Source organism: Natrix helvetica (assembly GCF_964273705.1).
Source record: "Natrix helvetica genome assembly, chromosome: 2".
Lineage (NCBI taxonomy): Eukaryota > Metazoa > Chordata > Lepidosauria > Squamata > Natricidae > Natrix > Natrix helvetica.
In genome coordinates this window covers 247,650,842-247,678,546 of record NC_138552.1, presented here as the reverse complement: position 1 = coordinate 247,678,546, position 27,705 = coordinate 247,650,842, and the positions used below count along the sequence as shown (strand labels likewise).

At 38.1% G+C, this 27,705-nt stretch overlaps 2 protein-coding genes across 2 annotated transcripts in view; one reads left to right on the top strand and one right to left on the bottom strand.

The window, feature by feature from the left end:
- Positions 1-24,421, bottom strand: part of EML4 (EMAP like 4) — a 133,296-nt gene extending 108,875 nt beyond the window's left edge. The window contains exon 1 of the mRNA XM_081943331.1: positions 24,040-24,421. Coding sequence (XP_081799457.1) covers positions 24,040-24,064 — 25 coding nt within the window. The 5' untranslated portion in view covers positions 24,065-24,421. The remainder of the gene's footprint in view (positions 1-24,039) is intronic.
- Positions 1-27,705, top strand: part of LOC309387120 (uncharacterized protein) — a 92,360-nt gene that overhangs the window by 19,512 nt on the left and 45,143 nt on the right. The window lies entirely within an intron of this gene.

Here is a 27,705-nt window from a genome sequence, read left to right as displayed (position 1 = left end):
TATATATATGTATGGGTATAATATAAGGAAACTGGATGTAAATTGTAAACAGTGATTTGGAAAGGAGGATTAGAAAATTGTGTTATTAAATATTATGGATGCTAAGCTAGAATAGGATATAAAGATTTAAGGTTAATGGAGGATTTTATAATAAGTAAATGAAATGCCAGTATGTGGTTATGTACTAATCTTGCTATATTTTATGATGAAGGACGTTTAAACAATTATAGTCAAATAAAAATGGAGGTATGATGATGGTAACATGTATAAATATCTGAGTTAAAATACTTGCGTTAATATGAATTATACTTGATGACGGTAGAAGAGATGCACAAAAACCTTTTGTAACCAACTGATACACTTTCTACATTATGTAAAGAAGGAGGATTTTTATGTTTGTTTTGACAATTAAAAATAAATAAAAAGGTTTTTGTAAAAAAAAAAAACTACAGCATCAATAATAAATGGTTAATGGTCACAATGCTCATGTCACAAAACTGGAATTCATCGAAGGTAAATACTAGTTTCAGGGTTCACTACAAGTCTTGAATCCTATTCCTACAAGAACTTCATACAAACCAAACTGATGCGCAGCCTTATTATAGAAGTCTTTCCTAAACCCTGTAAACCTCCTTCTCTTTCCATGTGGGGTTTACAGTGTTCTTTTCTATCACACAGGTTCTGAAATTAAAATTATCTTTCACATACCAGTTAAGAAATTATTAACTTTATAATGTTGCCAGTTGGTTATACTCAAGGAAGATATAAGAAATGTACAATCTTCAGATATCTTATTTTACTTCCTTGCAGCTTTCTGTTGTAAACCAATGAAAGAGAAGTCCTTGAAAAATGAGTCATCTCAAACAAAATCTAACCACCAAGAAAATAATTAACTAAGAATTGACACAAATCATACATACAATGGAATATACAGTGGTGCTTAAAACATTGTGAACCTTTTGAATTTTCAGTATTTCTGTATGAATAAGATCTAAAAAATGACACAAGTTCTAAAACTAGACAAAGAGAACCCAATTCAATAGTCACAAACACTACACTTGTTTATTTATTTATTAAGAGAAATAATCCATACATATTTGTCTCTGGAGCAAAATATCTTTCCTTTCAATAACTGGTGTGCCCTCCTTGGCTGGCAATAACTGAAATGATTTTTTTTATAACTGTTCAACAGTCCTGCACATCAGCTTGGAGGTTTGTACAGATTACAATGTCCTATTTTATTCCTAACACTATTCTCTTGATTAGCCAGTGGAGAATTCTAATGTACAGTATATCTAACAACCATGCTCAGGAGTAAACGCAGTTCATAGGCAATATTTTTTCAGCTACATTATATAGAATAAAATAGAATTCTTTATTGGCTAAGTATGATTGAATACACAATAAATCTTGTAGCATGTTAAAGATGCATTTTTAAAGTTTCGGAACATAAATCAAACATGTACTATCTTGTAGCATGATTCAGTCTACTGCAAATTTTGAAGATTTAGATTTTCTCTTTCTCCTGTGCTCTGCTCAGCATGGGTTAAATTCTGCCTTCTGCCCAAGGACTGAATTGAATTTCTTTGGCCACGCCCTCTGGTTGCTTGCTATAGCCAGTTTTTCAATTCAGTCTAGCCCAGTGGACATAGTCAAAGAAGTTCCAGCAGATAAGCTTGGACTCTCTTTTACTTTACAGTTTATTTGTTTTGTTTACTTAGTACTTTGAATTTTGTTGAACTTTCATGGTTTCTTGTTTTTTCCCTGTTTTTTTCTTCAGGGCAGGTTGCCTTTCTCCCCCACTTCATCTCCGCGGCGTCATGGGCTCCCTCGGATGCCATGGTAGTCAGCTGGAGCGCTAGGCTGGCCTGGCTTGCCGAGCGGCGTCTTTTCCAGCCGTGAGGCTTCCCACTGGGCTACTTTCACCACGGGCATGTGTATTTGCAGCGAGTCCTCGCTGCTTTGCTGGGCGGCCATTTTGTGTGCCAAAATATCACACTTTTTTCTGTTCAGCTGCTTCTTGCCCTGCTGATTGCCTGCCTCGCCGCAGATCACTGCTAGCGCCTGCGCCTGTCCGATTCCTGGGTGGGCCAGCTTCGCCAGAGTGCGGCTTCAGAGATCTTGGCCTCAGGAGGTCATTCTCCATGTCTTTGATCTGCCTGGCGCTGGGAGCCGTTTTTAACTCGCTCCTAATCCTCTTTTATCCTGAATTTGCCTGCATTGCTGTTAACAGCAGCACATTTGCAACCTCAAGGTGAGTGGCAGAGCATTACCATGTTGCTGAGGGCCACTGGACAATATTCTTTCCTGCATCCCTGGTCATTTGATTCCTCATGGCTTCCAGAGAGGTAGAGGAGCAACTAGGCCCATTCAGGTGTGTCGCCAGGCAGGCCAGCAGGAAGGAAAACAAGGTCTTGAGAGAGGTTAAGTCCCAATGCAAGGGCAAGAGTCAGACCAAGGGAATAGACAAGGTAGCTCTTAGGTGCCAAAAAGTGCTAGAGAGGCAATTCACTAAGGCCCAGAAGCAGGCCATGGCTACCTCCCATCCGTCTTCCCCTCCAGGGTCTCCCCCAAGGCAGGCTCACCCCCTTGTAGACCACCCCATTTTTCATAGTGAGGATGAAGGACAGGACCTGTCTCCAGATGATGCCTCAGGCTACCCTGGGTCTCCTGGGCCTTCCCTGGGGGGTGCTGGGGAACTCTTTGCTTGCCCATCTCTGGCAGAATAGGGACAATTGGATATATCCTTGCCCGAAGTTAGTGTCTCCTGAGGTCCCACCATCACGCCCCGTGGAGGACCAGGGGCCTTCACTCTTTGCAGAGTGCAAGAGGTCATTGCCAAAGCCATTTCCCAGGGGATAGCCGAAGGACCCCAGCAGTGTGGCCATCGCCGGGCCAGGTTGGCTCCACAGGCTTCCCCAGTTCAGGACGAGGTGCAGATGCAGTGCCCATCATCCCCCCATTCCTCCCTGGCAAATGAGGAACTACCTCAGGCGGGGTTGACCTGGATGGACAGGAACTTTCTGCAGATGAAAGGCTCGTAATGGAGTCACCTTCTTTTCCGGGGCTTTTCAAATTGGCCATTTTTAAATCCATTCTATTCAAGGCCAAAGCCTCTACCCAAGTGGGTGTTACCAAGGCAGCCCAGGATCTTAGCGAGGGCCTGTTTGCCGAGCAGGTTCCAATTCAGGAAATTGTGCCTTCTCCATATGTGTTTCAGGATGTAGTCGAGAGACAGTGGAGACAACTGGACGCTCTAGTAACTCCCAGCAGCATTTCCAAAGATCCATCCTTTGGCTTCGCAAACTCCAATCTAGGTTATTTCTCTGCAAGGCAAGGCTTTGCCAGGACATAAACAAAATAATTGCGGCGACTGAGTATTTGGCAGATGCCATGCTCAATGCCACCTAGTTTGTGTCCAGGGTTCTAGCCTCAAATGTCACCACACACCGCCTCTTGTGGCTCCACCACTGGAACGTGGACATGAGGTCAAAATGGAAGCTGGCAGCTTCCCCCTTCAAGGGAGGGAAGTTATTTGGTGAGGCCTTAGACCCAGTCCTTATAGAAAACAAGGACAAGAGGAAGGTCCTACCCTCAGTTTCTAAGAAGGTGGATCACAGATCCCCAGATCTCCCGTCAGCAGGCCCTACGCAACCTCTCCATCACGATGCGCACCTTCAGACCTATAAATTCTCCATCAACCTAGGGAAGAGTCACCTGTCTCCCACCACCAGATTGCTCCATCTGGGGGCATTGATAGACACCTGGTCCTGCCAAGTGTTTCTCTCCAAGGACCGTATAAACAGCATCAAGTCACTGGCTCAGCAGGTCCAGACCTCACATCAGTCATCCTCTTGTCCAGGTTATTTGGCAAGATGATTTCCTGCCTCAGCATAGTGCCCTGGGCATGTCTGCACTCAAGGGAGCTTCAATGATTCCTCGCCCCTTAACAAAGGGCCAATGCAGCAACTCCGTTGCCAAAGTTCAAGTGCCACAGAAGGTCCTCAGATCTCTTCGATGGTAGCATTCCCCAGCCATGATGAAGGGCATTCTCTTCAAGGAGTCAGTCTGACTCACCATCATGATGGATGCCAGCCTATTTGGGTGGAGCGCACATCTTCACAACCAGGTAGCGCAAGGTGGTCCACGCAAGAGTTATCCTACAGCATCAATTGGTTGGAGCTGAGGGCAGTATGCCTCACTCTGCATCGTTTCTGATCGTAGATACACCATCACGTCTTAATCTTGATGGACAAGGTTGCAACAAAGGCGCACATAAATTGTCAGGGAGGCACCAGCTCCAGATCTCTCATGATCGAGGCTGAGATCCTGGGAAAGTGGGCGGAATGTTATCTCAGTTCCATCACGGCAGAGCACATCTTGACGACGTTTGAGCAGATTGGCTGAGCAAGGCCACCTTCGACCAGTCAGAATGGAGACTACACCTGGACTTGTTTCATCAAATATTGATGCAGTTCGGCCCTCCCATGGTCCACCTATTTGCCCACCCGAAGAATCCCCACCTACCCAGGTTCTTTTACAGATTCTCCACTCCTCAAGCAGAAGGGGTCAACGCTCTCTGTTGCCAGTGGTCTCCAGGTCTCCTGCACATGTTTCCACCACTGCCTCTCCTGCCCAGTGATCATAGTGGAATGAGCAGAAGTCATCCTAGTGCCCCCCCCATTGGCCCAGGAAATCCTGGTTCACCGATCTCATCAGACTTTCCATCGCCAAGCCCTGGAGAATTCCCCAGGATCAGGTCTCTCTCAGCCGGGGGGGGGGGGGGTGTCTTCCTTCATACAGAACCTCAGTGGCTCCAGTTGTCCACCAGGCACTTGAGAGGGACATCCTGAGACGGGACAACCTTTCCACCGCAGTTATCCGAACTATTCAAGCCTCCAGGCGAGAGGCTATGGCACAACCTGGTCTACCTTCTCAAAATGTGTTCCAACAAACACATTGACTCTATTGCAGCATCCATACCGTGGGTTTGGGTCTTTTTGCAAGACGGCTTTGACAAGGGGCTGGTGCCCAACACTCTCAGATGCCAGGTGGCTGCGCTAGCTATGAGTCTCTCCAAGGACTCTCATCATTCTCTCAGCCAGCATGCCAAGGTGCGTAGCTTTCTGAAACAGGCCACCAACCTATGCGCCCCAGTCATACATTGTTTTCCCTCTTGGGAGCTTTCCACCGTACTACAGGCCCTTACCTGTGCTCCATTCGAGCCACTCCACACCTCTAGTCTCCGGCATTTAATGCTTAAGACAGTTTCCTCATTGCCATCACATCTAGAAGGATCTCGAAGCTGGCGGCTCTGTCAGTCAGGAAGAACTTGTGCATCATTCACCCTGACAGGGCCATCCTCTGACTGAACCCTTCTTTTATTCCTAAAATCAACTCCAGGTTCCATCGGGCCCAGGAAGTCATATTGCCGGACTTTTGTCCAAAACCACAACATCCCAGGGAAAGGCATTGGCATATCCTGGATGTCCAAAGGGCCCTGAGAAGATATATTAAAAGAACAGCTTCCTTCAGGAGATCTTCATCTCATTCCAGCCAGCTTTGCTGGATCAAAGTCACCTCTTCAACCACTGGTCGCTGGCTCCGAGCTTGTATCACCCTATCCTATGAGCACCAGACCACCTCTAGCACATCTGTTTCCTGCCCTAGTGACAATTAGCTTGGGTATGTCCTATGCTTGGATTTTCCAAGCAGCGCACAGGAGAATGATTGATGGCTCACCTGAACCATCATTCTCTGGGCGCTGCGGCAGAGTCCAACCCCACCCTAGGATGTCCTGCAATCTCAGATTGTTCCTGGTGTCTTCACGTGAATGCCAGCAGGATGGAAGTGACATTGACGATCATCTCAACAGAACCATGCCTTGATTGAAAAAATGGCAAGCAACCAGAGGGCCTGGCCAAAAAAATTCAATTCAGTCCTTGGGCAGAAGGCAGAATTTAATCCATGCTTGGAATCTCCTGCAGTGCCCAGAGAATGATCATTCAGGTAAGCCAACCATCATTCTCTCATAACCTTATTTTCATCTGAAATATAATGTTATTGTAAAAATTAGTCTAGATCACTGTATACAAAGGTGGTTACAAACCTCACAGAAACACAATTTTTTATGAATAAGTTTTTCTGCAGCCTGCTCGGAAGCCTTCAGTTCTTTATGAAACTATACTGCATTCTTTGTTATTTGTTGCACTTACATGTTATCAATATTAATCATAATATTGATATTATTTAAAGATAAATGCTTCCACCCCAATTCTATGTATAAAAGTTAGGGAGTGATTGCTTTGTATCTTCTCTTACATGCAAAAACTCTGTATTTAGTGTAATATAATTGAAATCATCCACTGGTTTATAAACAATGATGGTTTAGTTATGTTGCATGAACTCTTAGCCAATTAGTTTATTTGACAGACTACATCAAAGCAAACAATGAGTAGTGTGATATATAAATTCAAAGTTCTTGCTGAAGGGAAAAAAAATCAAAGCAATAAAAAGAGGTTCTGATCTACACCTTACCCCGTATCCCTGTTTGTACCCAAAATAACTATTCCCTACTCATTCTTCCCATTCCATGTCAGTCTATAATATGACAAATCTCCACCCATTCCAAGTTTTTCTTTAAGTGTGTTTTGGTAAAAAAGCAAAGGAGATTCTTAATTTAGCATATCTTAGACTTGCCAGGTGCTGGAACTTGCCAAACTTATTATAGCTAGAGGAGGCTGGGAAGCTATGTTGTTTCAGAGAGGAAGAGAGACTGAAGGAACAGCAGAACCAGAAAGAGGAGGAAAGAATACAACTTATCCTCTCAACACATGAAATAAGTGAACTAAAGACTACATAGAAAAGGTATAATCCTAGTTAAGGAGAAATATTGTCCTTTTCTTAATAAAAATATCATCCCGACTGCCCACACAAAACCTCCAGAATGCTAGGACATACTGTCTAGCAGTAATAGTCAAATAACAAAAAAATAAAAATTTTCCAAAGAAACCAATGGTATAAGCTTACAAACAGGAAACTGACTAATTTGGAAGCTGTCTTTCACCTTTTCTTAGTTTCTTGATTATTTTCACTTACGTGAAAGTCAGTAGTACATCAGGGGGCTGGCATTTGGTGTATAGTTGCTGAAATCTAATTAAAACTCTTTGTATGCTTAATTACACTTGGCCAAATAAAGTAAAGCTTTCCCATGTCCCGTCCTATCTGATTCTAGGGAGCAATAGTCATCTCTATGTATTCAATTCAAATAATAAAAGTCCATCTACTTTTGATAATTTATCGTATTGCGGCACAGCATGGAAAGAATAGTGAAGAGTCATCCTTGACACATAGCTCTACATATCACACATGATCTGGACATGATATTTACCTAATAATTTCCTTTTCCTGCTCCAGTATATATGCTAATTTTATTGCACCAATATTTTAAATAAATACATGCAAATATGCATGAGTATTTGGAGAAAAAGATGGAGGTTAGTTTCTGCATAATTGTTAAAAATCATGTATTTCCAAAAATTGAATGAACTAATGGTGTAAGATTTTATGCTATTAAAAAAAAGGAAGCAATTATGCAACATTATTAGTTATTTATAGCACGATTTTTTTCCTCTGAAAAAGAAGCATCTTTGTTAAACTTCAACTAAAGCTAATCTGTAATGCTCCTGATATCATTAACACATGAATGGAGGAAAAGAAAGCCAATAAGATGACAGCCATCTCACCAATAAATATGATGTTGATGATGCAAAAAAAAATGCAACCCATTTGTAATCTTATTTTAGCACAGCACACTGTGTCCAAAGTTATCTTTGCTAAGCAGAATAAGCAGGTGATCTGTCCCAATTAATGACAAAGATTATAAACTGGGCTGTTGAGTACCTGGCATTACAATATTAACTGAACAAGACATATGGCTGATTGTATCTTTAATCTGAAAAATACATAAAGCTAACAAAGCCTGTTTTGTTGAAAAGGAAACATCTAAAAAAAATAAAAAAGAAAAAATATAATTGTCATTGATATTTTCAATATCAGTATATATCAAAGCTGAGTTATTACATATGCAAGCAATTCTGCCAAGAAATATAAATTTTCAGGGAGACAAAATTAAAATCTATGAACCCAAAATAGCTATCAACAACAAAAAGCTTAATTTAGTTATCTAGCCGAATCTCTCTCTCTAAATAAAAATCAATTTAGCTGAATTAGCCTCAGAGAGGACTAACTCATTCAAACACCAGTACATAAGTACGAGATGTTTACCTGGCATTAAAGCAACATACATAGAAAAAGATACAGAAAGACAGCTTTTTTTAAAAAAGCCAAAGCAGAATGTCTCCAGAAAATAGAAGTTCTTGTAAGATTATCTAAGTAATTGACCTTCCCATACTAAACAGCAGATAGTTCCATAAATCAATTGTATATGTAGGAAGACCTTCCTCTTCTCTACCCCAGCCAGCTTCAACTACTATTCAGTGAGCTTCAAGTATTATAGAACTGGAGAGGATTTTGTTCTTTTATATTACAGAATTAGGGATTTTAGGGTATATTCATAGTAATTTAATATAATATGCTTCAACTACCAAGAGTTTAGGAAGCTTGTGCATAAAATTACAGCAAAATTATCATAATATTTATCATACAAATAGAACACAGAAAACAAATTAGCACAAGCAGAATTAACAAAGGTGAAAAGAATATTTGAAGAAAAATCCTGCATGATGTATAGTAACAGCCAGATAGTGTTGAGTCCTGGCTGTCCTGTCAATACTGTAGGATTTGTGGGTAAACTGTCAAGGAAAGCAAGGCAGAAAACAAGGCACAAATTAGTAATCCAAAGCCAAATACAAACAAACTGAATCCATGGGATGTGTTCAAAAGACCATATCCAAAATTGTTACAAGCCTTTTGCTTCGCCTTTCTATTACAACTGATAATACCACCTAACTTCCAAAGGACAGAGCTGTTTTCCAAGCTAAATCTAGTCCAACTTGTTCACAATTCAAGGAAATATGATAGAAAAAGGGATACTATGGTTCTAAGGTGAAAGTGGTAATAAGGGATAATTAATTTTCAGCTTGATTTGAGAGTAAATATATCCAGTTCCTATTACCGTGATGGCAAACCTATAGTATGGGTGCCATAGATGGCACCCAGAACCATGTTAGGACATGCAAGGCGTTGCCCTGTCAGCTCCAGTGCACATGTGCGTGCTAGCAAGCTGACTTCGGCCTTCTTTTGAGGATGTTTTTCACCCTCCGGAGGCTTCCCTGAAGCCTCTGGAGCGCGAAAAACCAGCCCTATGGACAAACCGAAAATTCAAGAACGGACTTCCGCTTTCCTCATATAGACATTTTTCACCCTCTGGAGCCTTCAGGGAAGCTCCTGAAGGCAAAAAACGGCCCTACAAGCAAACCAAAAGTCTGTTCCCCAACTTCTGGTTTGGCCATAGGGCTGGTTTTTCATGCTCCGGAGGCTTCAGGGAAGCTCCTGAAGCCTCTGGAGGGCCTCTGGTGGCAGGCAGGGGTTGTTTTCACCCTCTGGAGCCTGGGGAGGGTGAAAAAAGCATGCCAAAAGCAGGGAGAGCACATGCGCAGAGGGGGAAAGTGCGTGCATGTGTGGCATGCCCACACACGACCCTCCTGTGCTCCCCCCGCTTTTGGCATGCGAGCCAAAAAATGTTTGCCATCACTGTCCTGATGGTGTACAATTGCACCATTTAGTATAGATCTTTTCCCTTCATTGCCCCCCGAGGTTTATGTATAGCAAAAGTATAAATTAAGACTGAGTAGATCAACCCTCAAGCCCTCTCAGTTGTGAAAACTGTATCTTTAGACAAACTATTCTCATTCTCAACACATCCTACACTACAGGATAGGTGTTGAGAGGAAATGGATAAACTGAAAGAAGTGTTACGTGTGCCACTCTGAGTACCAGAAGAAATGTGGGAAATAAACATTACATAAAAACAAGACCTGAAGCCTGGTTTATTATAAAGCGTAGGAAGGCAAAAATGAGATGAGTTTTGAAAACCGTATTTCAGAATGCAGGAAAAGTGAAACTACTCCTAATTTAAAAAATCCAGGCAAAGCAGAATAAATTTACCTTACGACTGACAAACCTTTCCACATGCTGCCTGAAAAGAGAATCTAGAATACTTCTGTAAGTAGATTAATGGCAATTTATAGGGAGAAAAAAATTGAGAAACGCATTGAAAAGAAAAACTACTTTTACTGCAGTAGCTGCAGAAAGGATACAGTACTCATTTGCAAAGGGTGTATTATTTCAAATTTGTGGCATGTATTATTTTGGAAGCTAAGATTGTCTCGTGCATTCATGTTATCACACTTAACTTCTAAAAGATTAAAAATTAATTAGTCCTTCAAAATTACTTTCAGCTTTATGTTGTTTTATTAATTCAAAATAGTGTTTTAGTAGTGGTGCTTATCTTGGCATCTCCTTTTAAAAAATATTACTTTGTGCATCAGAAAAGCCTCCTGAGACGCAACATAGAACTACAAATAAAGAGTTTCCTGCCAAATCTACTTTTAAGTTTCAATGTTGCATATAGGATTATTTGCACATGTAAGATCATATAATGTTATACATAAGACCATCATATCTTCATTCAGCACCCATTCAAACTTATGATGGTACTAAACAAGTGGTATTTATGTTGGGTCCTCATATTTAAAAATGGCCACAGCATTCCCATAGTCATGTCATTGTGATCTGGGTATTCGGCAACCAGCCCGCAATTACCGTGTTATAGATCCCTTGCTCACATGATCTCCATTTGTAGCTTTCACTATCAGCTTCCAATAAGCAGTCTATGGGGAATGGTGACCATGTAACATTGCACTAATGATAGTGTGAGATTTGCTTAACAATAGCAACTGCATAGTCATATGTCGTGTTTTATGACTGCATTACTTTAGAACAGTGAGGAAAACTCTGGTCACCATCTGGTCACAATCACATCACCATTTAAGTGAAGATTACTTGTATTCTCTTTGCAAGCTATATTTGTACTTATTTTGTCTGAGGCAAACCACTAAAATGTTGCAAGTGGCCATGCATTTTACTGTCAAGTATTTCCTTTTTAGCAAAAGATAAACAATCTGCTCAAGTTTTTCAACTATCCCTCATCTCTCATCAGATTCTTAAAACATATATGTTACATTAACAGATATAATCATTCAACACATCTCAATAATTCTTCATAAATAGACCACTAATTATCTTATTCTCTCTTCTATTTTTAAACATAATACATATATTCATTTTTGGTTTATCTTTTTTATAAACCTTTTCGCATTTATAATCTGATTTTTCCCCCTCATCCTAATGATAACTTATTAGTAATTCAGACTCTCATGTCTTTTTTCTCTATTGCTTTTTGGGTCAGTTCTGCAAATTACTTTTCTTCTTTCAAACCATAAGTCATATTGTAATTAAAAAGGGAAAACTCTTTTATTTTTCTTCTATTTGGTTTTGGGAATTCATAAATTAAAATAATTATTGGGTCTGTCATTTTGTATAAAATAACAGAATTTACTTGAAAGAAATTACTATTATTTTCTATATTCCAAAGAAATATTATGAACGATGATATTGATAAAGTAGCTTTCTATATAATCCAGTGATCCCCAATCTTTCTGACTCCAAAGATTGGCATGATGGGAGGGGATGGTCTCAGACATGCAACCTAATGCCATACATGTGCAAATGAAGGTTCACCCCCTCGCCTGCCGCTTGCAGGTTCTCAATGGTCCGTGCAGGGATAGGCGACCCGATATAATTTCTCTACCATAACTAAATTAACAACATCTACAGTATTAGTTGTTTCTGATTCATGTATCTTTGATAAATGTATTATTTTTTGGAAGTTTCATGTTTAATACATTTCTGAAGTTTGACTGAATTCTGCTGTATTTTCAAAATATTATTTTATTTTTAAACAAAACAAAAAATTCATTCTTTACCATATGAGTTATTTGATTTTGCTTATTCACTTTATACAAGAGAGCCTGCTGTCTACAGAATGAATCCAAAAATGGTCACGGGAAAGGAAGGAAGGAAGGAAGGAAGGAAGGAAGGAAGGAAGGAAGGAAGGAAGGAAGGAAGGAAGGAAGGCATCCCTTCTGTCATAGAGAAAGAGGAAAAGGAAATAATATCATGATTTACCTGATATTAGGTTTTTCTGCTGTGCATATTTAATCACCCATTTGGGGAAGATTATTTCCTGATGGCAGGAAGAAGACAAGAGAACTCTGTCAAAGAAGTATAGGGGATTGGTATGCAATGCAATGTTGATTGCTTCCAGACTCTCTCCTATAAAAACCTAAAATAGGGTTAGTGATATTTAGTGTACATCTGACTTTCAGTATAATAGTCTGAGGAACACCTAAGATTGGTAAAATAAATAAAGAACTGTTAGATGTTGAATGGTATTGTATTAAAACCAAGGACCCTGTTCAAGTCTTAAATCAATGCATGATGTCAGATATTAACCGGATAAAGCAATGTTTCTCAATCTTGGTAACTTTAAGATGTTTTTTACACTGGCTGGAGAATTCTGGGAGTTGAAGCCCATACATCTTAAAGTTGCCAAGTGAGAAACACTGGGATCAAAGTAAAATTTAATCCAATATACATATAAAAACTGAAGGTTCAAAAAATAAATCAAGGAATAAGGATTCAGTCAGTGCTGTAGAGGATATAATTTCTTTGAAGGCTTAAACATATCATGCTTGCTCCAAGTTCCCCTAGTCTGCAAATTCTCCTTGTCTCGGCTCAATTTTCAGCTGTGGCTAAACTGTGGAATGATTTTGATGATGGGAAGAATGTGATTTGTTTTTTTAAGAAACAAACTGATTGTTGATCAGATTCCAGGCATAATTCAAAATACTACTTATAAAGCACGCCCCCGCCCCCAATTTGAATCTAAGCTACCTTTAAAAAATATCTTGCCTTATAAGGTAATTGAGGCATTAAGAAACACCATTCTCCAGTTACCACAATTAAGAAAGACTTTTGGTGTGATCAACAGAGGTCAGACTGTTCTGCTTCCCTATTGTCAGCAGGCAAAAAATAGTTTTATTTATGCAGACTTCTGGCATATAAGCAGGGTTTAAGTTGAAAGACAGGAGCATGTGGGTGCTTTTGTTCTTTTTAACTGCATTTTAATTATATTATTTTTCATTAGAAGCCTTGATCCATTGATGGAAATGACAGTTATAAAATAAATAAATACAATACTAATTATCACCCAAGTTGTATTCTATTCTAGCCAGTTACCAACTCCTCAATTATCTAGTCTGAATTCCCTCTTTTATTTTCTTAAAAATGAAACCATGAAAGCATTACTGAGCCTGGTTGTCTTGTGTGAAATCTATTCTCAGATATCCCACCTATAGGTTAAAAAATAAATTTAAAAATTCAGGTATGGGAAAGAGAAGAACTTCAAGCAGAAATTATGATTAATGCCACTATCTTAACCATTTTTATAATCTCATTATTTTAAATTTACCTCTTAAATGAATGGGGGAAAATTTACACATGACTATGATAAGTGCACGGATACAGTGTGCTTAAATGCAAGAACTCTGAATATGTGGCTAATGTCAATAGAGGCCTAAGTAATTAGCAGACTCATTTTTTAAAATAATAAAGGATGAGCAACTAATTGATTTTCCAATTACTAATTGTACAAAAAAAGGTAACATTAACCTAATTAGGATCTTCCTAACATTTACTGAAATATTTTGTTAGCTGTTTTTTGTCCTTTAATACTAGATTTTAATTGATATTTTTTCTAAATAACTAAACTTAAATATGAAAACCTGCTATGAATCAATTTAAACTGCTTATACAAAACTAATGAAAATTTACATAATTGAACTGTGAATCCACTATTCAAGTGTATTTACATTTTAACTGTATGAAATAATTTGTCTCCAGCCCATTAAGCCAAAAGAAATTCCTATTCTCCAGCCAAACCTGTATCAACTTCCAAACCGCTGCTTTTTTCTCAACTCTGCCTGTTTTTTTTAAAAAAAAACATGTTATGTTAAATGTAAAAGAATTAAAAGCTTGAAACAAACATTTGGAAAGTGTTTGAAGGCTAAGAGGAGAAAAGATGTAAAAGATAGGAATGAAGATAGTGTATCAGCATTTGAGACAGCTCAATCCATGTTTTCAGGAAAGAAAGCAGCAGGAAACATTGATCACAAGCAACAGGAAAAAGACTACATTTACTTCCATTATTAAGTAATCATTATCTATCTATGCAGTTTCTTCAAATCAAATAGAACACAATTAGCAAGTTAATGATCACCACATAAATCTCATTTCAAAATTTTCCAAGAAGCTAATCACCACTAAAGACAAAAGAAATAAAACAATCAAGCTCAACTTCACTTTCAGCTTTAGTATCAATTCTTTCCTGCAACTCATATCAAGATTTCAACTGAAAAGTTATATTAAGAAAAAAAATATGATCACTGATGATGCTCTATTACCACCTTAAATAAACTTCATTAACAAGTTTGCATCTTTTTCATAATAATTAGAAATTATCCTTCTAAACATAGCATAGGGAAAATGTGAAGCATTTATGTAAAATATTAATGAATAATTGTAATACAAAACTCATACAAAGCAATATTTAAAAATAGTGAGAAATCACAGTGTCATTATTTAGTGTCACTAAATTGGAATAATATAATTATGAACATGACTTCCATAGTATCTGATTTCATATTTTATTCCCAATAAACTCACTAGCCTTCCAGTCTTTCTGAAATAATTTAAACTTCAGATATAGCTCTGTAAATTCAAAAACTTTAAAAGTATTCCTAGTTTTAAAAGCAATCATAAAATTGCAGGCAATTAAAAAATCTATTCTTCAAAGTTTCACCACAAGCAATAGCAAAAAACTTTTATAAACTGAAAGGTGTGTCTTCACAGCCTGAAGCAGACACATTAATTTAAGGTGTGGAAACTACAAAGATTCTTATTTGCATAAAACATATCATCAAGTCTAAACAAGATACAGTAAGTAGTTATATTATAATATGAATTAACATGGAAGAGAAAATTAAATTAAAGTTTTAAGAATATACCATATTTTTCGGAGTATAAGACGCATCTTTTTTCCTCAAAAGAGGCTGAAAATCTGGATGCGTCTTATACACCGAATACAGCATTTTTTGCCTCCCGAAGTCCTGCCCCCTTCACAAAAATGGCCGTGCATACCCTTATGGAGGCTTTCAGAGATTTCCTGGAGGCTGGGGAGGGCAGAAATGAGCAAAAAAAGGGCCTCCCCCCCCAGCAGCACTCTATAAGCCTCATAAGGTTATGCATGAAAAAAAATTGACAGAATACGGGCCCGTTTTTGTGAAAAAGGGTCAGTTTTGCTTGTTTTTGACCCTCCTACCCCACCAGGAGCACTCTGCAAGCCCCCCCAGGCTATTCATGCCTTTTGGGGGGAAATGGGCCCGTTTCCATTAAAAAATGGCCGTTTTTGGGAGGTTTGCAGAGTGCAAAAACTTTTTTTTTCCTTTTGGAAAGCTCTTTAACTGATGAGAATTACATTGATCAAGTGCTGTGCCAGCAGAAGCAAAGTCTTAGGTGCTGCAGATTGTCAGCGATTTCCTTCTTCAGAACATGGATAAATACACCTGGAAACATCTACCTACCTACCTACTTTCTCTCTCTCTCCCTACCTATCTACTGTATTTCTCTCCCTCTCTCTCTATTTCTCTCTCTCTATCCCTCTACCTACCAACCTACCTACTCTCTCTCCCTATCTACTGTATTTCTCTCTCTCTCTCTCTTTCTATTTCTCTCTCTTTATCCCTCTACTTACTACCTACCTATCTACACTTCCTCTCCCTACCTACCTACCTACTGTATTTCTCTATCTATCTCTCTCTATTTCTCTATATATATATCCCTTTATCTACCTATCTACGTACCTAACTAGTCTCTCTCATTCCTTACCTACCTACTGTATTTCTCTCCCTTTCTCTCCCTCTCTATCCCCCTATCTACCTACCTACTTTTTTAAAATTTGCCTCTTCAAAACATTGGTGCGTCTTATACTCCAGTGCGTTTTATACTCCAAAAAATACGGGTAAGTTAATTAAACTAAAGTATCATTGAGTGTTTATTGTTGAAAAAGATATGTCTTCAATATATTAAAGAAATCCATTACAGCTCCCTTCCATACATATCAAAATCTTATTGTCTTAAGATAATTTTTGTCTTTTCCAGGGCTGGACTACTACATATGATTGTTTTTATTTACTTATTTATATATTAATGTATTTTATCATCATATATCAAAGAGCACATGAATCCATAATACATTAGTTCATCACAAAAAGAAATTTTACCTTAGTATCTGCAACCACAATTGACTCAGATAGTATGGATAAAGAAAATGACAAGGCACTTAATCTGCAGAAATCCAGCTATTCTAGCTTTTTGATAATCACATCTATAATCAGTATTTTTATAATCCTATGCATATACTAACTAAAAAAGTCAACCTTCAAGGTCAATTATATTTCTGTTCCTAATGCTTCTGAAAATGTTTCTTCAATCAAATGAGCCTCTGAGTTCCCGTTTTCCCAGGACATAGCTGAATAGCTGCCAATTTAGTTGGATGCACTAGAAAAGCTCATTTTATTCCAAATTGTTAAAATAATATAGTAAGCTATACTTTAAAAATAAAGAAACAGTAGGTGGGGTAAGCAGAAAGTTCTTTAAGGTCCCATGGAAATAATAATTATTCCAAGAAATTAAGGACGACTAATTCCTCCTTAATTAATTCCATTTGAGGCAAAAAATCTTCCTTGACCAGCTTTAATCCTAAATACTGTATATTCCCTGATCTTTAGCAAAAGATGAAAAACATGAGAAAATCAGCTCACTTATGAAAATTATCCTATTACTTATACAAGCAATGAAATGTCCCCCAACTGGCCATTCATCTGAAAGTTATATGCAAAATAAAAATTATAGATTGGACAGTTTATCATTTCTCAATCGAGATTTTTTTAAAAGTAAATCATTATCAAGTCAAAATGTCAACTAAAAATACCAACTATATATTACAAGAGCCATTTTGTGATTTAAATTTCTAGTAAGGTTGAACAGGATTATGGATCACGCAGGAGTAGTCTACAAAAATCAGGGAGTATCAGCATTCATGAAACTTAAGGAGTGTCCAAGAAAGCAATCTTTTTACATTTTTAAGTAATTGTTTAAACCAAATAGATGTGGCATGTCAAATATGAAGCATCTAATTTTAGTTCTCTTGGTCCTTTAAACACAAGTGCAATAACTAATCTATATATTATAAGGAGTAATGCTACTAAAAATCCACCTGTGTGCCCATATTTGAAATGCAATGTGTGTTATATTGTGTTCCACTATTCATAAACTAATACCAACGAATTCCATATTATCAAAAGAAAAATAAAGGCAAAACAACACATTTTATCAGTAGCTAGGATTATTGCATGTAGCTAAGCAAGAATTATTAGAGTGGGAAGGAACACAATGAAATTCAATGTATGTATGTATGTATGTATGTTAAGATATACATATATGTTGTATTTGTACTGATAAATAAATAAAGGGAGACTAGTATAGATCTATTTCGACCTAATTAGCTCTCATCAGCTAGCCATACCCTTACTGGGATTTGAACCTGGGCTGTATTATATCTTAGGCAGGAGTCTTAGCCACTAAGCCACAGGCTCGCCTCCTTATCAGTTGAGCCAGGGAAATAGGTATGTATTTGTGTTACAACCCCTGGTATGCCTAAATATGCCTACATACATACATACATACATACATACATACATACATACATACATACATACATATAATGTAGATAACAGTTCTAATCAAAACTTCAGTATTAAAGAAGAACAAATGAAATTAGCCATTATCTCAGAATTAGATCCATTATTAAATTATCAAGGTATATTTATTTTGCTTTTTCTGTTCATATGACCAGAAATAACAAAATGAGAAAGAATGTGCGTGGTAGTAAGGTAGGAAACTCTTTAATGCACTTTGATATGGTGATCTATCTCAACGCTAAAATAAAGATACTCGTAAATAGTAAGCACAATCTTTCCATGAGTCACACATGTTTAGTTAAGAAAAACAAATAGAGAATTATATGTTCATTTCCTGTGCCCTTTTGATCACAAGTTTCAAAATATCCAGGAAAAAGTATTTGATAGAATATGGAATAACACGAGAGATTGCCAGACTAATAACATGTTGCAAATTATGTTTGACCTGCCAAACATTCTAAAAGAACAAGGCTCACATTCAAGATAATTTAAATAAATATGTTGTTATACTAATTATCTTTCAGACATAGACCAAGCTATTTAAAAACAGTATTTATAAGACTGATTATACTGCTTATTTTAATTTTGTTCTTGTTTGCTTTTTATTATTACAGCTATACACGTCAGAGTTGTAAATTAAGTTAACTGCCCTTATAAATTCCTTAAATAATGCTTACAAGCAGTTTTGTTCAAATTTTATTATGGCCCAATTTATATTTTCAGTTATAATTAACCACTTTTCCTAAAAGTCATATATTTTAATATACCCAGATTTAGTTATACTCTCCTAATATATAATTACCAAGAACAATTTTTCCTAAAGTGTTATTTGTTAAGTTCTTTAATATGCCTATTTTATGTTTTCTTCTTATATCTGCTTTTGTATGTGCTTTGGAGAAATGTATTGCAAAACTCATAAAAATGTAAGTTTTAAAATACAGTTGCAGTGTGATTTGTAAAAGGTAAATTGGGTAAATAAGTTACCAATTTCTTCCCTGAGACAATCCTGTTTTTAAGACAAATAATATTGAGGTTTCCAGGTACCTTTCAAAGATAGTCATCCAAAAATATTTCTTCAACCGTTCTTTAGCATCAATAGATGATTATGTCTCCAAAATAAGCATATCCAGTGCAACAGCCTACAACAGGCAAAGTTATACTGGCCATCTTCTGGAAGAAGTCAGAGTCCCCCTGACTGTAAGCCTTTATTTTCATAGGGGACAGTATCTTATACAGTATACTTTCTGGCCTGGTGTTATGTTAATCAGAAGTCCCCCATCTGCTTTAAGAAAGCATTAATGGGTTATTTGACACCCAGTGACTTATCCTCTCAAGCTCAGGATTTGTTCAGCATCCCTAAACTATGATGTAATACACAAAGCCAAATATATGATGTACGGTTGCAGGCACTGGGTATGTCTACTCTAATGAAAAGAAGGACTAGGGATGACTTGATAGCATCTTCCAGAGGAGCTGCCACAGAGAGGAGAAGGTCAATTTATTCTCCAAAGCACCTGAAGCCAAGAGAAGAAGTAACGGATAAGTGTTTATCAAAGACAGGCCCAACATGAAATTAAGGAGAAATATCCTGCCAGTGAGAAATAATTAATTAGTGGAGGTTTTTAAAAAGAAATTGGGCAGTCGTTTGTCTGAAATTGCATAGCGCCCTTGCTTAAGCAGAGGACTAGACTGGAAGACTTCCAACTAACCCTGTTATTCTGTAATTTTGTAATTCTGGTATGTCACTTCCCAAATCACTGAACAACTACAGAGGCTGTATAAGCATATTACACTGGGATGGGATGTGCGTGCACAAATGTAAGAAACACAGTAAGCCAAATCCCAAGTCATAGATATAGAAATTGAATCAAATCTGAATCATCTAGGCCTAGGGCAATAGGTTTTGCCCCAATCCTTTGAATAGGAAATAGGTAAGAAATCTACATAGTATATTTTTTATTATTCTGAAACTGGCCTTGGAAATGTGTTTTAAAATGTCACAAGCAAAAATGCAACTGATAAAGTATAAACCTTTTTAAAATACTACATTCTGGTAGGCCAGTATTATTTTCATAAAGTAATAACGAACAGCATTACAGTAATAATTTGCATGACTAAAGTGTTTGAAACTGAATCCTTGCTGAAGGGATTTGAAGGGAGAAAGAACTTATACTTCCTTAGAAGTAATCTAACAATTGTTTCTACATTCTTACTTTATTTCTACAATAAGATCTCATGTAAATATTCTTTTTTATGAAATTCCTTAACTTTTCCACTCCTGAAACAGCAAGTATGGGCAAGTACTTTAGAAAATTTAGAAAGGGACAATTAGTTCTACAATGAGAAAACCACTCCACTGATTCATCAAATGACTTTGACCTTCAGATGCTGAATCTCTAACTCTCTTTTCATTTCATTCTACAAATTCCTATTAAAATAGGTTATGAGATAAAAAGAAATATCGTTCAAACTGAAACGTTTATATGCTGTATCTTGCTAAATCTTCTACCTTAAAACATGAAAACAAATTTCACTAATGCAATAGCACCAACTTTTAATGAAATATAGTTATAATTGTACAACCATATTTCATATTTCAACTGTATTCTACACCTGATGTGGGGCAGGAACCAAATTCTTACTTATGGTATAAATCTGTATTATGTTCACTTCAAACTACAAGTGAAAGCTTATAGTAAAAAAAACAGCATTACAACCTAGCTTTTCCTTAAGTTTGTTTTTTTCAGGGAGAAAATACAGTACATACTGATCAATTTATAGTATTAATGCCATGCAGTTAGCTGAACCTGGATTTATTCAGCTACATAGATTTAGGATTTCAACAGGACAAAAGTACAGGTTTTAGTATAACTGCAACCCAAGAAAATATAAATCACACATAGCATTATATGTGAATTCTCAATCTAGTTCCCAGATGAATTAAAACCAATATTTGAGACTTATGCTGACATGAAAACCTCATTTAGGAAATGCATTTCTATGAAAATTAACATGATCATATGGATAAAAAAGAGAGAAATAGCAGATGGAAAGCAACAAGGTGCTGCTTAAGCATTCCAAGACTATCAGAAATATTTTCCAAAGAACAATGGAATGAGAAGTTCATTCATGCTGCCATGTATTAGTCCTATGTGAGCATTATAATTTATCTTTATTGCTGTTCTATTACAAAACAGATGTATGGAAGTGAAACTTAAAGGCAATAGGCAGTTGGCTGGAGGCAAGGACATTAAGAAAGAAAATTGTATTACTCTATAGTCAAGCTATAATTTTTTTAAAAGGACACAAGAATGGAGTTCCCTTTAAAAAAAACGGGATTCCTATTTATACCCATAAAACTTGCTACTGTTGCACCAAGTTTTTTTCAAATTACCTTCAAATCAGTTACAAAAAAATAGCTATATATTCAACCTTCAATCTTAGATCCAATTCTTCATTCAACCTATTGCCGTGAAGAAAAATAAGGTATCATTCTTCCAATCAATTATACGCCTAAATGTTAAAGAATATTTAGGAGTATAATTGATTGGAGTAATAATACTATACTTTTCTTGAATATTTAGGTTTAGGATCCTCCATTTTTCCTATTTACAATGTGTACATTAATATGAACCTGTAGCTTCATTTTTAATTGTTTCATTATGGTCATTTTTAAATGTTCCAAAACAATCCAGAGATATAATTAGAGATAATAAAACTAATTAATGCATTGTACTGATGATTCCCAGATTTCATAAGACCAGCCTTACATAAACTCAATTTATTCATGTATCCATTTTCTCTGCCCTTCGCTGGCTTCAGCCACCACTGCTACCTGTTCTTAGAAGATCAGGCCATGGCCTCTTAGAAACTAACAGCAATAGCATTTAGACTTATATACGGCTTTACATTGCTTTACATTCTCTCTAAGTGGTTTACAGAGTCAGCAGATTGCCCCCAACAACCTGGATCTTCATTTTATGGACCTCGTAATGATGGAACGTTGAGTCAACTTTGAGCCGTTCAGAATCAAACTCCTGGAATGAGAAGTGCAGTACTGCATATTAACCAGTGTACTTCTTTCCACAATGGTTTTTAATAACCACTCACCTCTCTCACAGCCACATAGCCCTATGAGCCCATTGCTGCAGGCTAATTCAGTTTAAATACATTCAAACTTTATTTGTCCTTTTTCTTGCTTTTCCTTAGGTTTGTTTGCTGGCTCATCATTAAAAAACTGACAAATGTCCCTGTGAGAAGTTTCTCTGGATGCGACAACATACTTCTCATGACTTTCAGGGATTTCTTTTTATAAGGCATCAATCCAACATAGGTCAGATCAGAATCATATCTCAAAGCAACATTTTGCCATCTTGTGCAAAGATGTAACATTTTGAGAAATTTTGATGCATTAGAAAAGGAATATTTTTCCTACTGTACTCAGGAAAACAACCGAGAAATTTCTGGAAAATTAGAATAGTTGTATTGTTCATTTCATATCAGTCACTTACAAGTCTAAATTACCGTTGCTAAACACTGATTTACTATTTCAATTATTATTTGGCTCTATTTATTATACTATGCCTAATTAATTTATTTTACTGTGTAAATAATGTATAAATTTTTCTACAAAGCCTCAAAATCTTTTCAATATCTATTATAAATTCAGTGTGGCAAGTTACAAAAAAAATCACAATTCAGAAAAAAAATATCAACAAGCAATAAAACAATTTAACCTCCTTAGATACTTATTGCTCAAGAATCCAGGTAGAACTGACCCTCTGGCCTCTAGAGTAAAAGCTGGCAATAGAAAAACCCATAAGCAAATGAGGCACTGAATCCTCATTCCTTCTTTGGTGAAAATTAGCAATGCACAGGATTAGCAGAAATGTATCTTGCTCTTCTTTCATTTGAGAGTTGTACTGCACTGTTTGTCCTCTGTACACCATTTGGGTACAAGAACTGTAGCACTCTGATTAGATTTTTAAAAATCTTATTACATGTTAGTATTTTAAGAGAAAGATAACAAATATGAGTACTTGTTTTATTGCATTCAATACAGCAAAAGAAAATATTTCACTAGAGCGATTTTTATAACTTTCTGAAATTTAAAAGGGGGGGGGCAAAAATGTCTATTTTTATCTCTTTGTCCTGGAAGTAAGTAGAAATATTAATTTGAATTCACCAAATAACAGGTTCACCTAGCACAATAACATCAATATGATCATGTTACTACAATGTATTGTGTGTACAAATGTATGTATACATACATACATGTACACGTGTGTGTAGGTAGGTAGGTACACAGAGAGAGAGGGGGGGGAGAGGGAGGGACGGAGGGAGATCAAGACTTAAGAAAATCTGAAGGAGAATAGCAAGCACCGCAACTCCTAAGACAGAAAGAACCGAACAGGCAGGGAGAGAGACTCCAGTCAAGGTAGCGAAGATGCTATCCGTTTCCTCTCCATACAAAGATTTTTAATGCATCTACTTATGGTTTTATCAGCGCCGTGAGCGCCATTGGGGAGGTTAGAACGTAGCAGGAAAAAGAACCGCTCGTTTTTTCCTTGTAAAGAGAACAACTGAATGATAAAGTCATGTATACATTAGGGTGTAGATCCAGGGGGAAGGCGGAGGAATGAATTTGTGCGTATCAGATTTATATACAACATCCAAGCAACTTAGTTAAACGTCCTGGAGTCACCCTCCTCGGTCCAATGTGTAATTTCTTCCCCCCCCCCCTCCGAAATACATCCATGCTTTTCTTTCAATAGTCACCAACCTCTCATTTTCTCTTCCCACCCGCCTTCTCCCTCCCTTCCCCGGCATGCATTTTTCAGACGAAAGACTTCGGCAGGCAGCCTTGCAGAGAGGAAGGTCAGGGAAAAGAGTCGTTGCCGCCGCTACACTTTGCCGCGAAAAACATTCACCTTGAGGATCAAGGAGGAGCCGGAGGCGGTTTCGGGTCGCCCAAGTCCCTAGACAGCCCCTCCGCGCGAAAGAATCCGAGGGAGGAAATGGACCTGGCCTGCAGCTCAGGCAGAGACGCGCACTTGTGTGGCAACGCTGCCCCGACCGACAGCTACAGACCTGGCTCCCGGCCGCCCCGAGCCATTTACCAGGCGCCTTAACTTACCCAAACTACCGGCGAAACCGTCCATTTTGGGCGCCGCGGCGTCAACGTCCGAGCTCGACCTCGGGCCGCCGGCTCCGTCTGAGAAGGCAGAAGAAAGAAGCAGCAGCTCATTCACTCGCGCCGCGGTTGCGGCTGCCCACTCAGCACCCGCGGCACGCGTTGCCCGCTCGCCTTCCCTGCCTGCCGCGGACACTGCTCTGGACCCACGCGCCTCCGGCGCAAGCTGCTCGGCAAAAGACGGGTCCGCTCGCCTGCCGCCCGCTCGCTCGCTCCGAGACCCCCTCTCGCAGGAGCAGCAGCCGCGGCCAGTTTCTAACCCCCTCCCCCAGCCGCTTTTGGGCCCGCCCTGCAGCGGCCGCGTTGCTTTCGCGCTTCCGACTCCGCCTTCCTTTGGCAGCCGAGGCTTCCCCTCCAGCGGCGGTTGCGGGGGGTCTGGGGGCGAGGCGGACCTGGAGAGGGGAAGCTGGCGGCGGCGATCTCAGTTTGTTGCACCTGAAGCCCGGTCCTTTAGAGTCAGAAGTCGCCGGAAAACAGGAAAGCTTCGCTCCAAGCTGCCTGGAGCCTGAGCGATTTAGGGGCAGTAGCGTGTTTCGGGGTCCAGCGGCTTTTCTCGGGTATAGCAACATCCCAGTAAAAGCTAACTAACTTATTATTCTTAGTGGAGGGGTGTTGCTGGCACTTAAAGAATTATTCGAGAGGAACCCATGTAATTTAATGGGGAGCTGCCAGATGGAATGGATTCAGGATTGCAGTTGACCGATTTCTTAAGTCTGCGGAAAATTATACCCTCGTAAAAGTTGCTGTCCCAAGTGCCAGTCTTGATTCTATTTAGTCTGTTGTGAATTACTGTCAAATGGTGTTTGTTTCTTTTTCTTTTTTTTTAATTCAGACATTTGTATACTGGCCTAGATTATTTGCCTTAATCCCATGTTAGGCAAAGAAAGGGGCTGAAATTTCTAACTTTGCAGCCTTCCTTCTTTGGAATGTCACCTGGGAATATTTGCTTGTGGTGAGGGTGAAGTGGGATCTGACACCAGGATTTTGTCAAGGGTGTTTTTGTACTCCTCTCCCATTGCCCCATTTTGTTCAGCACAGGTTTAACAAAGTGTGTAACCTCTAAGTTCCTGAAAGTATCTCTTAGATTTAGACCTTGTCATTTCACTATTACACCACTATATTCTTGTGCAAAGCCAGCAAAAACAATTTAGGAAATACACCTAGCAATACCAGTTGTACAATCCAGTTTAGTAGCACAAATCTGCTCAACTGAAGGCACGGTAGGTGTCTCCATATATGCTCAGGTTTACATTAAAAAGTTACTTCTTTTGGACTAGTGAGCAAACATGCATTCCATCGTTTACTTTGCAATAGCAAAAAGCAATACAGTTATTAAAAGTCTGTGGAAATTCTCAGTCATCCAGGTCATGGTTGTCCCTGAAGAGCTGAAGAAGCTTCTTGGATGAGAAGCGAAACGTTTTCAAAGAAAAAACAGAAAGTCCAGTTGCCTCTTGAAAAAGGCATGGCACCATTATTAAAACATCCCCTGCCTGAAATACCCAATAGGTGCCTCTCTGAACACATCCAATGCTCGTTCAATGTCATAGGCAAGAAAGCATTACAGATTTTAAATACCATAAGGCTGCAGCTGCCGGACATAGTGGATTAAAAGGGAAAACATTAATAATTAGTAAAACTAAGAGTGATTTATGATAGTCTCCCTTAATAAAATGTGCCTTCAGGGACTAAAAGAAGAAGTTGCAGTTGACAGTGTTTGTACCTGTGCCATGATTTAAGTGCAAGTGCTAGCACATTCCTATAGACCTATAGGAATCTTACTGAGTGTGAATCTACGTAGCGTAAAATTTGATAACAAGTATTAAGTGAAACAACTTAATTCAAACTTGTCCAGGGAAATTATTAAACAGAAGGTAATAGTGATGCTAAGCACAGAGTGCCAAAGAATTGAGGCCTTTGGTGCTGGAGAAGCCTCCTTGGACTGCAAGGCAATCAAACTGGTCAGCCCTAGAGGAGATCAACCCTGACTGCTCTTTAGAAGGCCAGATCCTGAAGATGAAACTCAAATACTTTGGCCACCTAATGAGAAGGAAGGACTCACTTTGGAGAAGAGCCTAATGCTGGGAAAGATTGAGGGCAAAAGAAGAAAGGGATGACAGAGAATGAAGTGGCTGGATGGAATCACTGAAGCAGTTGGCTTGAGCTTAAATGGACTCCGGAGGATGATAGAGGACAGGAAGGCCTGGAGGAACGCTGTCCATGGGGTTGAGATGGATCGGACACGACTTCACAACTAACTATAACTGCAATAGTGATGCAGGTGTTTTGTATGGTTAACACTTTTTTCTAATAAAATCATAGTAAATTTTCTGGAATCATACATAAGAATATTCTCCAGTGTTTCTAGTTAGCATAGCAAGTGTTGAGGACTTTTGCAAAGAAATAAACTACATATTGTTGGCAAATAATGCACTTACACACGTTAGATTAATTCTCGTGAGTCTCCATGATATTTCTCCTATTAAAAATACTCTTTGCCAGTGAAATCTGTGATTTAAAAAACCTTAAGAAATTTATTTATTTTTTCTTCTAGTAGCAGAATTATAAAAACAGCAGGCTGATAAAATTATAGGAACACATTACTTGCAAAGTGTGTCTCCAGGTAGCAAATACTGCAGAAATTCTGAATGTGGGCAACTCAGGAAATCAAGTAAAGAACCATCGAATACCATCTGTGTCAGCAAAAGCTTTTGGCAGAGTTAACTGAATGAAACCATTTTCTTCATGGAAGTATTAATATAGCCCTCTGACATGATGAGTACAGACTGCCATAAGTGTTTACTACCCCCACTGAATTTCTGCATCATTTACTTTATGAAGCAATGCAGCCTTAAGAAAATGTGTGAGGCCCATTGGCCATTTAGCCCAAAATTCATTCAGGGGAGATGATTCAGTTTATACTGCTTGCAATAATAATTCTATTCACAAAATATAAAAACTCAAAATAAACAATGATATAATACCAGAGCTTATCGTCACCTGTCAAAATAGGAAGGATGGGAAATAGAAACAAGTATAAAACAAGAGCTCATTGTCCTTTTCAGAGAAAGAGCAAAGGCATAGGCCTCCTTGGTGCCAGTTCCTGATTGTCTTGCTGGTAATGTTTCTCTTAATGTGGGTTCAAAAGGTCCATCTGCCTTAAACAGCCATTCTTAAGAGCTTTGGCTTCTTCAACTAAATGAAAATTGTGTGTATTTATGGCTTCTGCAGTTGGTTTGGTTTTTGGCTTCTGCAATTAAACGCAAATGCAGTGTGTGGGTATGTATACACATACATACCAGTAGATACATACATATACACACATGCACACAGCCACATAAACCATACAGTATAATATACAGAGCTGCCATCTATTGCTTCATTGGAATCATTTTCCCGTAAGTAGGAATAAAATATAAATTGCCAATTTCCATCTAAATATTGCAAAAGGATCCTTCAATAAAATGTTTGCTGTGTTCAGGATTTCAGACATTGCAAATTTTACCACTCACCCTCCTTCTGTTCCATTTTTCTTCAGTAGTAACACTGTATTTCTTACACCTGCTGAATATCGTTATTAAAAATAAGGTCCTTGTTAAAGGATTCTTTTTT